The 16,552-nt window shown below is 43.2% G+C and overlaps 1 protein-coding gene across 23 annotated transcripts in view; it reads right to left on the minus strand.

Annotated features, from left to right (window-relative positions):
• The window catches only part of WWOX (WW domain containing oxidoreductase), a 918,690-nt gene that overhangs the window by 662,416 nt on the left and 239,722 nt on the right, over nucleotides 1–16,552 (minus strand). Inside the window, exon 7 of one of the 23 annotated variants that reach the window (XM_081513881.1) lies at nucleotides 12,101–16,414. The exons of the other annotated variants lie outside the window; for them this stretch is intronic. Within the exon in view, the coding sequence (XP_081370007.1) occupies nucleotides 16,369–16,414 (46 nt within the window). The 3' untranslated portion in view covers nucleotides 12,101–16,368. Of the gene's footprint in view, nucleotides 1–12,100; nucleotides 16,415–16,552 lie in introns of those variants that run through there. 23 annotated transcript variants of the gene reach the window in all.

Raw genomic sequence — 16,552 nt, forward strand, 5'->3', positions numbered from 1 at the left:
ACCATAATGTTACAATGGAGGAAAACCACAGTGTGCTATGTGTTTCCCGTGGCTCTGCCCACATCCCTGGGCTGAGTGACATGTGTACACTAACTGCATCACTTGGGCCCCAGTTGTCTCTGGATCTCTGGGGCAATTTGCAGAGCACCGGCACCTGAGAGGCGATGACCAGAAAACTGGCGAATCTAACTGAAGTCAAGTACACTTGTTTCCCAAGTTCCCTGGACTTCAAGGCCCTTCCAAGGAACCAAGTTCCCAGGGATACTGACCCACCAGGGGCCAAGAACCCATCAGCATCCTCCACAAACACCCACTGCCAGGCTCAACAGTGCCGACTCTTGGGAAGGCTCATGAGTAACTGGCAATAACCCAAGTCCAGGGCATCTCACATGCTGATTCTACATGGAACATCAGCTTCTGAGGAGCAGCATCTCCCAGGAAGCCTGGCCTACAGTTCTGCCTGGGCCTTGTCAATTCCTACATTACATAACATTTTCCACCAGAGGCCACAATTGGTGTGGACAACTGTTATCTCTTCCAGGAGACAACTGTCAACAATCAGGAGGTCTTTGTTTTCAGGCTCTTGCATGTGGTAAGAAGGAAGACTTGTGTATACACCAGAATGCATACATCTGAATCAATACCATTTCTCCAATGCCATTTTTTCTACAAGCCATGAGACAGACATACTTTACAACAGATTATGACATCAGAGACTGCAGAAGAAAGCACGGGAAAGTGGGTTTGTTCTAGCTGATTAATAAAGAGAGTTACTTACGCTTTGGAGACAAGACCAAACTGATTTTGTCTCAAGAAACCTCAGAATTAGATAACATAATTTCAAATCTGAGAAATGAGAAGGGCATTTAAAAAGAGCCTGAGAGTCTAGTAGCAGTCCAGTGGTTAAGGCCCTAGCTTCCACTACAGGTGGCCTGGGTTTGATCTCTGGTCGGGGAACCAAGATCTCAAAGATGTCAAAACAAGAACAGGATCAGGTTAGAAATTAAATTTGGAGAAGCCTGGAAGGGAACAGAAAGAGATAAGACCCAGAGAATCAGAGGTCACTGCCTGAGAGAGAAAAGTTAAGCCCTCTACAAAAAAAAAATCATAAATAAATAAAAATAAAATAAAAAGAATCTGAGAGGAACCATCATGGGGCTGAGTTACAGTGAAGATTTGTAAACTGAATTGTAACGCGCACCCCCAAAATGAAGCATACTCTCACAGGTTAAATAAACACCCCGTAGAATGTTAACACAACTGTGCCTTTGGGGGACTCCAGTTCAGACACGGCAGAAGAATGAGCTAAATGGAACGTTATGTAAAGGGAAATTCTTTTCAGTTCCTCCTTGAAACAGAAGGGCACACCATCTGGGGCAGCTCTCCAGTGAGCTGCAGGAATTCACACTATTTGGAAATACTCTGAAATTCGAGAAAGAGGGCCTGAGGATGCAAAATCCCAAAAGCAACTGTTGATCAGTCTGACCTGGTGTTCAGTTGTCCTTTTCTTCCAGAAAAGGAAGAGGAAAAAAGAAGTTACTATAGAATTTCAAGGTGGATCCTTGCTTCAGAAACAAGGGCTGGTTTATTTTGAGCTCCAGGATTGCAGCATAAAAGTGACCATAGTAGTTCTCTCTACAACTACCCCAACCCAGGGAAGGCCCCTCAGCCTCCACCAAGTGATCCACCAATATCTCAAAAGCTCGAACTGTGGCGTTCATGCCCCTAGTAAAACTTGGGATGATTTCAAGTGCAACATAGGCAAACTTTTAAAAAATGCTTATTTATTGGAATACACTAGAAAAAATGTATATATCATCAGCTTCTCAAACTCACAAGGAAATAAAAGGAAATGATAGGGACTTCCCTGGTGGTCCAGTGGCTAGGACATCCCACTCCCAATGCTCAGGGCATGGGTTCAATCTCTGGTCAGAGAACCAGATCCCACATGCTGCAACTAGGTTTGTATGCCACAACAAAATATCCCGCAGGCTACAACTAGGATCCGGTACAATCAAATAAATGAATATTCCTTTAAAAAATGATAATACTTACCTTTTTTGAGAGCTGTGAGAATTAGAGAAAAATGTAAAATGCCCAGCACCAGCCATGAGAAAGAGGGTACCTGAAACAGGCTATTTTCTTTTTTTTCAGCTGCCTATTACCTGGACCTTGGGCTACACTTTGGGAACATAAAATCCAACAATAATGTAGAGACATGAAATATCTGTATAGTTGTCTCCACATTTAGAAAATACCTATATATTGTTTCCCATGCCCTTACTCAATATCTCTGGGAGATGAGATCCTGAATAAATATGGAAGGAAATAAAGTAAGTAAAATAAGAGAAATGTGAACACATGAACTCAACATCAGCTCAGGTAGTCAGTGACCATCTACCTGCTGCGCTGCTAAATGTTAAAGGACTTGCATACTTCAGGACAGTGAAGGACATCATCAAATATTAAAATAATTAGCCCAGAGTGGATTCTGCTGTCAAGATAACCTAGCCACACTTTTTTAAGTTGGAAAAGAGGAAATAATCTGAACCAATCAGCAGGAAAAGAACCGAGGGCAGGGTGTTTCCTCAGGGATCATCAGGAAATTCTCATTTCATGCACCATTTACAACTTCTTATAGTGAATTTCAGAACATCAGTACACACACTTAACAGGAAATGGCAACACTCTTGTTTTTGTTGTTTCCTTAAGTTTCTGCCTCCTTTCCATTATCTTAAATATATTTTCCCATCTTCACACACGCAATCCCAGAAGCAAACTTTCTCCCTCACTGATTCTAAAGTGGGGGGAGAGATGTACAATAGGAACACACGCACTGCTCTGCTCAGCTGAGTCTGACTCTTTGCGACCCCGTGGACTATACACCGCCAGACTCCTCTGTCTGTGGGATTTCCTAGGCAAGAATACTAATTGGGTTTCCATTTCCTTCTCCCGGGGATCTTCCCAATCCAGGGATAGAACCTTCTGTGTTTCCTGCATTGCAGGCAGATTCTTTACACTTGGGCCATAGGGGAAGCCCCATAGTCTCTTCAGAAAGGGCTTTCTAGGAAAAAAAAAACGCATCAGTTGGATAATTATACCACCAATGGCACTTACTCCAATTTGTTTATTTCTATTTTTATTTCTATTGCCCTGAGAGACTGACCTAAGAAAACACTGCTACAATTTATATCAGAGAATGTTTTACCTATGTTCTCTTCTAGGAGTTTATGGTGTCATGTTTTTTATATTTAAGTCTTTAAGGGGAAGGCATTATTTTGAGGTTGTTTTCCTCTATGACCCATAGTTTCTCACACACAACATGGAGAAAGTCACCACAATGGACCAGAAACTCCTGAAGGGCTGAGCCTGTATCTGGTCACCCCTGTACTCCAATACTCAGTACCGTGCCTGACATACCAGAAGTTTCCTGAATTACAGAATCCTTAAAAATTAGGAATCACCATGAAAGCTCTCCGCACCTTTGCTCACACATATTAAGCTCACCATCACTTGGGTTTTTAAAGCACTGCATGCATATAGTCAGTACTGCTTTTTTTTTTTTAAGCCCAAAGAGTCTCTTTATCAGCATAACCCACAACACAATCATTTATGTACCACTTTCCTAATTTTTCTCCAATTTATGGAACACTTGCATGTACTATTTTTTTAATACACTGTAAACCAACTCATTTGTATTTCTCAGCCTTGTAAATTGCCAAAATATTAGCTAAGTCAGTTGCTTCTTTGGTTTGGGTTTTTAAAATCTGGTACGTGTGAAGATAAATACGGTATTTGCCTATATCCATCTTATATATGGCATCACCAACTCAATGGACACGAGTCTGAGCAAGCTCCGGCAGATGGTGAAGGACAGGGAAGCCTGGTGTGCTGCAGCCCACGGGGTCACAAAGAGTCGAACACGACTGAGAGACTGAACAACAATCTTACATATAAGCAGTAAAATGCAAATTTTGGTAAACTCTGCTGTGTAGCTCACAGAGCTCCTATGCAACAAGGCTGCCCAGCAGTGGGGGTTATTAAACAACACCCATTACCAAGCAATCAGAATTATCCAGGAAACTGAGGGAAGGATTAGAGCCGGCAGTAAGTCACATGTTATGCCTACGGAGCACTGACTGACTGACAGCTGAGAACAGTATCTCCTCTGTGACTTCTCTGTGGGAGGGTCCTTACCGCCACACCACCAGTGTCTGCTCATGCAGAGGGGGGCCCTGGCATTTGGTGACAGCCCTTCTTTGGTAGCTCAGCTGGTAAAGAATCGGCCTGCAATACGGAGGACCTGGGTTTGATCCCTGGGTTGGGAAGATCCCCAGGAGAAGGGAACAGCTTACCCGCTCCAGTATTCAGGCCTGGAGAATTCCATGGACTGTACAGTCCATGGGGTTGCAAAGAGCTGAACATGACTGAGCAACTTTCACTTTCACTAGTAAACTAATCCCTGGGCCTCCTCTCCAAGTCAGATACATCCCTCTAAGAATTCTACTCAGCTGATAAGTGGGGAAAATAAAGGCAACACAGAAATAACTAGCCTTTCCGGAAATGCATTAGCATTCCTTCAAATTAAAATTATATTTTATGGACACGAATGCCATATTGAGCACTACAAAGTCATTAGTTACAGACTTCTGCAATACTGTGGAGGCATACATTCTGTGGAGGCATACATTCTGCTGAGGAAAAAAAAAAATCATGGGAGTATTCAACTCTTATATATTTATAGAAGAGCTCCAGGTTCCAGGTGACGATTTCATTACCATTATGCAGAGAGCTTATTTTAAAAATACCTTCTGCAGTTACAGTGAAGGGAGGAAGTGATGTGGGGTGGCAGAGGTGGGCTTACATGGACAAAAGGAAAAAAGAAAAAATTACGTGGGGAGTGTGCTGAAGCACGTGGTCAAGTCACTCAAACAATAAAAACGCCTCATGCATTTTGTACATCTCCGTGCCAATGAGGGCTCTTTGCTCTGTTTTGCCTAGAGATATATGGAGCTGTAACAGAGTTCAGAAAGCCCCTGACAGCCGTGTGCTGCCATTCAGACCTGAAAGATTCCATGTTATGATAAAAATTAATGTACTCTGACATCCTCTGGGACTCCCTGGGCCCTGGGAAAAGCTAATGAAGAAATACAACCTTGCCAGGGAACAGCACCAGCGGCCCCAGAGTCGAGGATTAATTCAGACGGGGTAGCCATGTGGCCCCCTCTGTCATCGGCTGTAAAGCAAGTGGACTCTGGTGCCAAAAGGGAGCCAGCACTGATTGGTTAGAATTATTCCCTGGGTCTCAGGAGGTCAAATCAACAAAGAGCTTTACGAAATAATTGAGCCCAAGTTGGATTCGGCCTGTCACTCTGTGCTAACGCCCTCTTCTTAAACCAGACAAGGGTCACTCAGCCTCTCGTTGGCCATGAGAGGTGTGCTCTGGAAAACTTCTCCCCAGGAGACCTGCATCTTGAGCAATTACCAGACCACTGGGCATGTACCAGGGGACACGCATTCAAGAGGGGCTCAGAAAGGGTCTTGGTGTTGAGCTTGGGAGGAATGCTGTTCCCCAAAGAGAGGTCTCACTGTCCCTGCCAGCCTACCTTCTGACACCTTCAGCTTCTGAGTATCACAGAATCTTCCCAGGGGGCGCAGAATGAAGAAGAATAAGGTTCACAGCAAAGTCACTGATAGAAGCCAGAAGTGGACATAACCCGAACGACCATCCACTGCTGAATGGATAAACAAAGTGTGGTCTACCCATACAGTGGAGTATTACTCAGCCGTGAAGACGAAAGACTGATCAACACTAACTGAAAGAAGCCAGGCACGGAAAGCAACATACTGTGTGATTCCTCCATATGAAATCTGCAAGTCAGGCAAAGTGGGAAAGACAGAAAGATGAGTGGCTGCCAAAAGCTGGAGGGGGCTAGGCAGGAGAAAGGAAGGGGAATGACATTAAACGGTTCGGGGATGAGGTTTCTTTTTGAATGGGAACATACTGAAAACCACTGAACTGTATACTTCAAAGCAGTGTGAACTGTGTACATTAAACATGAATTAAAAATAAAGCCAGCTCCCTGGGCTCTGAGAAGACTGCTCTACATTCTCACCATGACTTAAGTGGCCTCTGGCTTCTCCCTCCTCCCACCTCAGTGGCAGCTGTGGGTCACAGCTCCCCAGCCTGTCCACCTCTTCCCTACACGGCCCTCATGGATGGAAACTGGGACTCAAGCTAGATAGAGTCTGTCCAGAGAAAATAAGGGTGCATTTTTTTTTTTTAGACAATTGCTAGGTTACACAAAACTATGTGGTTTTAGTCTGTGACATTATTTCAGCCTATTATTAGAATTTTACCATGTCAAGTTGAATTTATTTCTCACCATGTGAATTTTAGCCATTTGTTAAAAGATTAGGTGGAAAGTTTTTAAAAATCTGTTTCATTCCTTGACATATTATTCACTATACTTTCTCTAACCTAAGGTACTATTTTGCTAATTTACTATCTCCACTAAATGACCATGGAAAACCTTGGGGAATGAGACATTTTTTCAAAAATATTTAAAATATATATTTATACACATGCATATTTAATGTTTTTCATACGGAATGCCTATAATTCTATTGGAAGTATAAAAACCAGAAGGTAATATTCTAAAATATGGACAGTGGTGATAATAGAGGGGTAGTCACAGTGTGTTCATGGATATTATGTCATCTTAGATTTGCATTAAAATAATCTAGGAAGAAGGGGCTATCGACTGAACAAAACTAATCATATGCTGATATTTACGGAAGATGGGTGAAAGACTTGGGAAGGTCCATTTTACCTCTTCTCTTTTTCTATGTATTTGAAAATCTCCCCAATAAAAATATGTCAAGAAATAAAGACAAACTAATGGAGAGCCAGGAAAATGTACAATTTTCATGTTCATATTTACGCTCATCCTTCTTTTCCCCTAATATTCTACAATAGGCAGGCACCATCTTGGTGGCCACAGAACTTGGATAAAATAACATTTATACATCATACCAAAAGAAATACCCCCAAAATAGCACTTAGAAGTAGATTTAACACCTGCCTAAAAAAAATCATAAAGGCAGTTGAGTTCAGTTGCTCAATCGTGTCTGACTCTGCGACCCCATGGACTGCAGCCCTTTAAAACCAAACAGAAGGCCAATGTGACTGCATCAAAAACTATGCCATGTGAAAGGCAAGACAGGAAGCCCCTGGCTGCTGGCCCAGTGGGTACTGAATAGCAAGCCCACGCTTCCAACAGGACAGGGGAGGACGAGCTTTAAAGGAATCAGAAGTGGACCTGATGCAGAACTCCACTGAGCTTGGAAAACCCGCCCACGGGATGAGGTGAAAGGAACGTCAGCTTGGTCTGAGACACCTGAGCGTCAGACCGGCCTGTGGAGCCCAGGACTGAAATCTCCTTTGGTGCCGAGGTCTTTAAAAGTCATAGCAAGCTCTTGTCTAAGATTAATGTGAAGTCATCCCCCATATGGGGGACAGGAGCGCCACACAGGTCCTGATTCCTGTGTCAGAGCAGAGTTAGAAAAGTTCCAGAAAGATTAGGAGAGTTACCGGCTGGAGCAGTGGTTCTGCTACTGGAAAGACCCCAGGAGGAGCCTAGGGAACCACCAATCAAGACAAAGACTGACCCAGGAAATGATGGGTCAGGCGACAGCTGGGCCTCCCTGACTGCCAGTCCAGTGCTCAGTCCCCCCGCCCACTGCTCAGCTACTCAGAGCAACACCACGCTTCCACACTGATGAAGGCAGAAACCGAAGGTTTCTCCTGACCCCACCAAGAAGTGCTTTCTCCTTTCCGTGGCTGTGATGGGCTCAGGTAACAGGACAAAGCAAATGAAAAAAGAACTTCCCTCACTAACAGAAATATTGTACCTTTAAAAACATTTTGACTGCAATTAAATAGATGTAAGCTTTACAAATAATACTTCGGGTCTTAACAGCATTGCCTAGAGTCTGACCAAGAGATGAGAATTACGTGTGACTGTTCTGGAGGGTAACCTGATGTCACAGACCAGTGGTATTCAAAGGGACTCATGTGCTTTGACCCAGGTGCTACTCTTCCAAGAACTGATCTTAAGAAAATAAGAGATCCAAAAACAAGTACATGCAGGCCAGCTTCAGAGTGCTTCTAACAGCGATAATATATAGAAGCAACCTTGCATATGAGAATTTCAGATTGGTTAAATACTCTGACCTCTATGCAGGGGATTACTGGATTCCACCTGGTCCCACATAGAGCCACTGTGGGAACACGGGGACATGCTCTTGGGAGTCTGATGATCTGAGAAATCTAGGCACTGCTGTGCTTTTGGCCGGAGACATTCTGCCGAGGTCCACCTCCCAAACCTCTATCAATGGTCGACTTGTACTTCTTGTACCCACTACTTGTACCTCTGAGACCACCTTCTTCTTCATTCAGTTTTTTGTTATCAAACACTCCTTAACGTCAGCTCAAATACCTGTTTGATGATGAGTCGGTGACTGAATGGTAACAACATGTGAAGCTTAGAAGGCAGACTGAAGAACTCTGCCACTAACTGAGAGGCTCCGTGTGTATTTTTCGGTATGACGAGATATTGAGGGCTTTCTCACAAACTGAAGAAAAAGGATGACTCACAATATTAAGAACACAGCGCAGTGACAAGTGGATCAACTAAAAATATAATCTTCCTCGGGGATTTTCAGCCAGCTGCCACAGTGGAGCACTGGTGATGTATTTCAAATGTATATTCAAGTTTTTAGGCTGACAAGAACTAGCTTCTCAACAGTTTACTGGGGGTGGGGAGGAGAAGAGAGAAAGACGGGTCCCCGGTTATTAAAATGCGATTTCAGTGTGGTTTAAGCAAAACTTCGCAACATGTCAATTATGTGAGAGGAGAGCTCCGATGTGCCAACAGGGGTGGTTAGAAGGTATCGGGAGGAACGCCGAGCTGGATTCACCAGCCAAGCCGGAAAATACAATTTTAAACCACAGACACTGTGACACTTTTTTTTTCTGATTCTTACATAATCCAAGAGTTCTCTGAGAGTCACCAGACATTAACCTTAACATCACGAGTTTCCTGTGTCCGTGCTTGTACGGGTCTGAGAACAGCTTGGTCATGCAGCTTAAGCCCACACCTGGTTATAAGGGAAGCTGTGTTTTCTGTACCTGAAATAACTATTACGCAAAATTACTTTACAATTTGTTTCCCAAGATGTTCTAACATATAACCTCCATACCACCCAAGGAGGTACCAAGGCAAGAACTTCAAATGGCTAAGAACTGGTGCCTTAAAATCAAAGTTTAGGTCACCAGTGCAACTGGTGAGTTTCCACTTCCGGTTGCCCTTCCTTCCCTCCTCACTTCCTTTCCTCCTTCCCTCCCTCACCCTTGCCCAGCCACCCATCCATCCACTCCCTTTCTGGAGCTTATGCTATGGCAGTAAAGTTAACACTTGCAAAGGATGATGATGAAGAAACAAAAATGATGTTACGATATGAAATGCATCACATCTTTACTAGGTATTCAGGTACTACATTTCATGAACACTTTGATATTTAAACCTTTCAACCACCCTGCAAGGGTATTACCTTCACCTCCCACTTTTACTGATGAAGAAACTGAGGATCAGAGAAATGAAGGAATGTGCCAAGGTCACCATGTTAGTAAGGTGTGGAACAGGGCCTCGGAGCTAAGACAAAGATGAATTAGCCAAGGTTTCTGCTTCTCTGGGGCTCAGTCTAACAAAGAAAAACCAATATAGAAAAAAGTGTCCCCAAAGTACTCCAAGCCCAATGACTGGGTGTGTGGTCGATGCTCCCACAAGTGATTCATCAATTCTATGACAGTGTGGACTTAAGAGGAGAGGAAAAGCAAGGCTCCACAGAGAATGCGACAAAATCAGCCAGCGAGTAGGTTAGAGGCAGGTAGGGGGGCAGAGGCACAGGCCCTGGGTCAGGAGGTGGAACTTGTAACCACCTCTGGCTTCCCAGGTGGCTCAGTGGTCAAGAATCCGCCTGCCACTGCAGGAGACGTGGGCTCGATCCCTGGGTCAGGAAGATCCCCTGGAGAAGGAAATGGCAACCTACTCCAGTATTCTTGCCTGGGAAATCCCATAGACAGAGGAGCCTGGTGGGCTACAGTCCATGGGGTCACAAAGAGTCAGACACAACTTAGAAGCTCAACAGCAAAGCAGAACACAGAGGCACAGGGTTAGGACGATCTGACCTATAAATGAAGGAGCAGGATGGACCAGCCTCTAGAGGCCACCCAAGGGTCTTACTTGCAGGAAAGGATCAGGGCTGGGTTTGCGTTTGAGAGCGACCACTCTGGCAGTTCAGATGTCTGAATTGCAAAGTGACCCTCTGGTCGCCCGCTGGCTACCAGATCAGCGTCACTATGAAGACAAGTAGGAGCTAAGGGGACATGAACGCTGACACTTGGAGTAAATGCAGAGACAACTGCTGCCATTTCTGCTTACCTAGACACCTTCTAGGTACTTGGGAGAAAAACCGCCTGACCACTTAATTGAGGGGATGAACCTCTCTTCTCGCGAGTGGTGGTTAACCTCTTTTACACCTATTTCAGCAACACAATTTCCTCTCAATGATAGAAAACTGGCTGGAAGGTGCATCCCCTTCAACCTTGAAGTGACCTTAACCACCTTCCTGCAGGCAGGGGTTGCCATCCATCCTACTGATAGGACAAAACTCCTTCAGAGACACCGCATCCAACATGATGCATTTCCAAATGAAACAGAGCTTTCTGATTTTCCGAACCACTATCAAAGCAGAGCTCTGCAACAGAGCAGATTTTGGACTCAGCTCTAGTCTCACTGTCTACTATCTGGCATGACCTGGGTCAGGATCTTTAATCTCTTTCATACTGATTTCTTATCTATGAAATGTGGCTGAGCATCATATTAGGCTGAACCATAAGACACTGCCTTTCTTCTACAATTTTTGATGTACCCCATGAAGTCTTTGTGAGGATAAAATGGGATGGCAGATGAGTGCTTAGCTGTGCATGTCACATAATAAACAGGTGATAAATATTAGCAATTACTATCTCCATCATCATTTTACGGTTCCAAGTCCCAAGCAGGGCTTCGGTGTCTTCATTATTTAAACAATACCTGCTTGTCTTAGTTGACCTGCTTTTCCGTATGGTGGCATTTCCACAACTCAGCACAGCACACTGTTCTATTCAAACTCTTACCTCTTCTCTCAGCCTCTAAGGAACACAGAGTGCTATCTGCAGAGAACTGAAATGAACCATGCACACAACCCTGGCTATATATACTGATTTATCTGGACCAAACTAACAAAATCCAAAGTGGAATGTGTTTCTCATAGTGAGGCAAGATGCTTTTCAAATGAGTTACATTTCAAGGGACAAGGGGATTCTAGTCCAAAGGTTAGCAAACCACAACCCCCAGACTGAATCCCAAATCCAACCCACTTCCTGTCTTTCTAAATAAAGTTTTATTGGAATCTGGTCTTGCCCAATCATTTACACATTATCGGTAGCTACTTCCACATTACCATGGTTTCACTCAACACTCAAGAGACACTCAACACTGTTGAGTGGCTGCTACAGAGACCATTTGGTTCATGAAGGGAAAAACACTGGTATAGCTATTCATTTATATAAATATTTATTTATCTGATTCTTTATAGAAAAACTTTGCCAACTCATGCTCTGGTCCAGTGCTTTAAGTAATCAATGCTGAACACCAGCAACTAAGTTCATATTATTTGCTGGTATTAAAGCCCTAACATTGGCTATGTATGCAGTGGTGGGCTGGTGGGTGAGGGAGGAGGAGACCACAGAGTAACTGTATGTATTCTCCAAAGCTGAGTTTTTATCCTTCCTGGAAGAGAAGGTTTTTTGTGTGTCTTCAATTAACATACATCACTTTGACTTCCGGAAACATGATAGTGATGGCTGAACCTAGAATTCTGTTGGGAAATCAAAACTGTTTATTTTGCAAACATCACTGTGGTTAATTCAAACACATTTTCATGTATTCCTTGGCAGTGATGACTTTTAATGATGGCAAAAAGGCTCACTGAATTTTTTTTTTTTTCCCTAACACATTTAATTGCAAAGTGGCTCTTAATTAATTTAACAACCATTCTTCTTCAGTAAGGATATGTTTTTGAAGACAGTCAGCACTGTGCAAAGTTATAAAAAAAAAAAAATCCTTAAGCTTCAGGACTATTTTAAGAGAGAGATAGGCAAAGGAGAAGCGAGAGGGCAAATGATTTAATTTCAATGTCTAGCCCAGTTCCTGGTAATGTTGTAAACACTAAATAATTAATGACATGAAGGGAAAAACTTTTAAAAATAAGCCAAAAGAGGAGGGGAGAAGAGGCATATAGAGTACTTTGGTATCTCACAATACAGAGGTTAATTACTTTTACTGTGGCCCACCGTAATTCTCACTTATTCAAAGCAAGCCACCCTTCAGTTCAGTTCAGTTCAGTTCAGTTGCTCAGTCATGTCCGACTCTTTGCGAACCCATGAATCGCAGCATGCCAGGCCTCCCTGTCCACCACCAACTCCCAGAGTCCACCCAAACCCATGTCCACTGAGTCGGTGATGCCATCCAACCATCTCATCCTCTGTCGCCCCTTTCTCCTCCTGCCCTCAATCTTTCCCAGCATCAAGGTCTTTTCAAAGCAGTCAGCTCTTCGCATGAGGTGGTCAAAGTATTGGAGTTTTCAGCTTCAACATCAGTCCTTCCAATGAACAACCAGGACTGATCTCCTTTAGGATGGACTGGCTGGATCTCCTTGCAGTCCAAGGGACTCTCAAGAGTCTTCTCCAACACCACAGATCAAAAGCATCAATTCTTTGGTGCTCAGCTTTCTTCACCATCCAACTCTCACATCCATACATAACCACTGGAAAAACCATAGCCTTGACTAGACGGACCTTTGTTGACAAAGTAACGTCTCTGCTTTTTAATATTCTGCCCTTCAGGCCACTCAAATCATCTGGAAAGCTGCCTAAAACCAGAGGAAACAATAGTAGCAATGGCAAAGGAAACAGTCTACCCATTTGCTCCAAAAGAGAATTGGGAAGTAGCCCCTCCAGTCCATGGCTTTGCGAAGAGTAACAAAGAGCAGGGGGAAGAGTACATAGCAGAGTACTGAGTACTCTGTGATAATGGAGCATCACTACAGTAACAGTATTTCTGCTCAGGGCTGGTCATGTACATAGTTTATGGGCAACGTGAAGCTCATGTCCTCTCTTGCCTTGGCTGCGGGGGATCTCAAAGCTCATTTCCAGGCCCAGTGTTTTAAAAATTACTTACTTATTTGGCTGCACCGAGTCTTAGTTGTGGCATGAGGGATCTTTGATTTTTGCTGCAGCGTGCAGGACCTAGTTTCCTGATGAGGGATCAAACCTGGGCCCCCTGCATTGGGAAGTGGAGTCTTAGCCACTAGACTACCAAGGAAGTCCCCAGGTCCACTTTATTAATGGTTGTAATGACTTCATGAGATCCACGCTTCCTCTACGATCACGTCTGACTAGTCCCCTTTGATCCTCTTTTCCTGTTTCGACAGAAATCTATCTTATTTCCATTGTATCATACTGGATATATTCATAAAACCTCTCGAGTCATTTAAGGATCAAGACAGGAACACACACACACACACACACACACGTAACAGTCACAGGCACAGTGCACTGAGATGTGTTTGCTTATCCCATGCATCGGGCCTCCTCTTCTCAACAGACCTGAACTTCACATGAACCTGTAGAGTGAGGCCCTGAAATGCTCAGTGCCCAAGCCTACGCAGCGGGTAAACAGCAGAGCTTGTATTTAAATAGAAGAGCAATCAATCCCCCAAAACTCTATTCTTTCCACTATAACAGGGGCACGTTATGGTGCATCATGGCCCCAGGACATATCCAGCCCGTTTTCTGCTTTTGGAAGTAAAGCTTTACTGGGACACAACCATGTTCATCCACGTAAACACTGTCCACGGCGGCCCTCAGGCTACAGAGGCAGAGACGAATCACTGACATGGATGACCTTATGGCCCGAGAAGTATGAGGTACTTCCTCTCTGGACCTTTTCAGAAAAGTGTACTGACCCCTGCACTATACTCTCTGCGTTCGTATTTTTGTTTAATAAGGGATGACAGAACACCATTTGTTTTACAAATATTTTTTTAAAGAATTATGTAAGAACATTTGATGCCTAAAGAGTTAAGCTTCTGAAGGCAAAACATCTACTGTGGATGTAAGCCTTCTCTGATGTTTCTAGACATAAATGCTTCACAGTATGGTTTCTTAATACCTCAAGGTGGAAAATGTAGGGGATGGGGAAAAATCAACTTGTAGACTTTGAAAAATTTTTTGCAAGACACCATAATTAAGATCTAGATTTAGAGAGTTTATTACAGGTTAAAAAAAAAAAATCTGCCTCTCTGTTTTTCTTTTCTTTTAGTTTTCAAACTGTTCAGAAAAGCAAAGCAACATGATACTCTGTTACACAAACCAGAAATGGATTTCTCATGTTGAGCAAAAAGTAGCAGAGATACATGGGCTAAAACGTTACTCTTAAAACCAAACTGAGGAGAAGAAGAAAGATTAAGCTGTAATTTACACATTGGTCTTGCAGGATAATTTAGCCCTCAAAATATGGGATTTATTTATAATTTATAGCCCACCCACTTCTGTAGAAGGACTGGAGACAGCAAAATTGGAAATAAGAATCCAAGAAAATTAAATCTGGGATTAGTACTTTCAGAAAGTCCTAACTTTCAAGTTCTAAAAAGTGAAAATAAATAACTTTGTTAAAATTTCTCCCTGAAATGTATAAACAGTAAAGAGGAAACTGAAAAAATATTCTTTAGATTTTTCTTTAAACACCACTATCCAATTTTGAAGTGAAAGTATTTTTAAGTATTATTAAGTGAAATAAAGCCTGATTTCCTTAAATTCTGCTGGAGACAGAAAGTTGAAAAGAGAAAGTAGAGATCCACGACCAAAACAAAGTTCTACAAATCTTTAGAATTGCAACTGTTATTTTAAAATTATCTTATGATCAACTTCCATTAATTTCTATGATGAATCAAAGACCTTAGATAATATTATAAGAGCTGATTGGTAACTGAAAGCCAAGCAATAAATTTCCTATATTATGTGCCATCACTGAAAACTTTTCAAATTTCAAAACTGAAATCCAGGTGTCCATTATTTCAGGAATATACAGAACTCAAACCATAAAACAGTATCTGATAAAGGAAATATATATATATTTTCAGAAGTCTAGAAGCCCCTGAACTGTTGTTACAGGGCCTGTTCAAAATGAATGCTTTTCGGTAAATTAAGCAGTTAGCACCGTGGATGAAACTGTGCAAAGGTATCCCAAACAACATCCTGCTGCTTCAGAGACCACTATAGAAAATCCTGCTACGTGGTCGGAATCATCAGGAAGGTCCGAGCTCTTCGCGTTCTGACGGAGGCCCTGACTGGCCGTGCAGCAGGAGCATGGAGTCTGGCTGCTCTCCAAGACTGCGCTTTCAAGAAAAATATCCTGCAAAACTCAAGTTTGGCTGGGACTTACCACAGGCTTTGGTTTGGAACTTTCCAGTAATGCCCCAAAATAATTGGACCTGAGACACACTGGCCGACCACTACCACCACCGACGCTGGGGAGAAGGGCCCTGGAGGCACTGAGGCCTCCTGGGCTGACCACCCAGGAGAGGGAGTGAAGGGGAGCAGAAGGAATGGGAGGCGAGGAGGAGCGGGCAGGCAGACAGACCGCGTGGGCGCAGGGATGGGTCGGTTGGGGCGTGCAGAGCCTTAAGAAAACTGGCTTGAAGACAACACCACCATCTACTGAGCATTTTTGCCAAATAAAAATTAAACAGGAACTTGACCGAGCCTTCAGAGTTGGCTACCATTTCACAGGAAACATAGAAGACACAAGAACCAGCTGAATGACACCAACGGGATGCAGTCACCGAAATACAGACCACATTAAACTCTAGAAGACCCACCTGTCCTTGAAACAAATATGCTGCATGCATTAATAATAATAATAATGATAAAGAAACTTAAAAACTGAAGGAAAACATAGGCTAAGATGCACTGACCTTATTTGATTTCTGATTTAAGTACATTGAGAGAGAATAGAATACACATTGGCTTGAATGGTGCTCAGCCCCTAAATTTCTGAGTAACTTGGTCTTCAGTAATTCCTACCAACCCAGAAGTCCTCACTGAAGAAAACACCTGAAGGGTGAGGTGGGACAAGAAGAGGGGTCGCTTTGGATTCAGACAGACTTGGGTTCCAATCCGGGATCTGCCACTTGCTTAAGTCAGGAAAGACGGTCGGCCTCTCCGTGAGAAGCTGGAGCCTTTCCACTGGAAACAAAGATAAAAATGAGTCATGCCTGGGGATGGCTGTAAGGAATTAGAGAGAGAACACGGGCATAAGTGCCGAGCGTGTTGCCTTGCACAGAATAAACAAATGTCAGAGAGGAATTATGATTTGCATAATCA

Source organism: Giraffa tippelskirchi, chromosome 7, assembly GCF_054371585.1.
Source record: "Giraffa tippelskirchi isolate mGirTip1 chromosome 7, T2T-mGirTip1v1.2.pri, whole genome shotgun sequence".
Taxonomy (NCBI): Eukaryota; Metazoa; Chordata; class Mammalia; order Artiodactyla; family Giraffidae; genus Giraffa; species Giraffa tippelskirchi.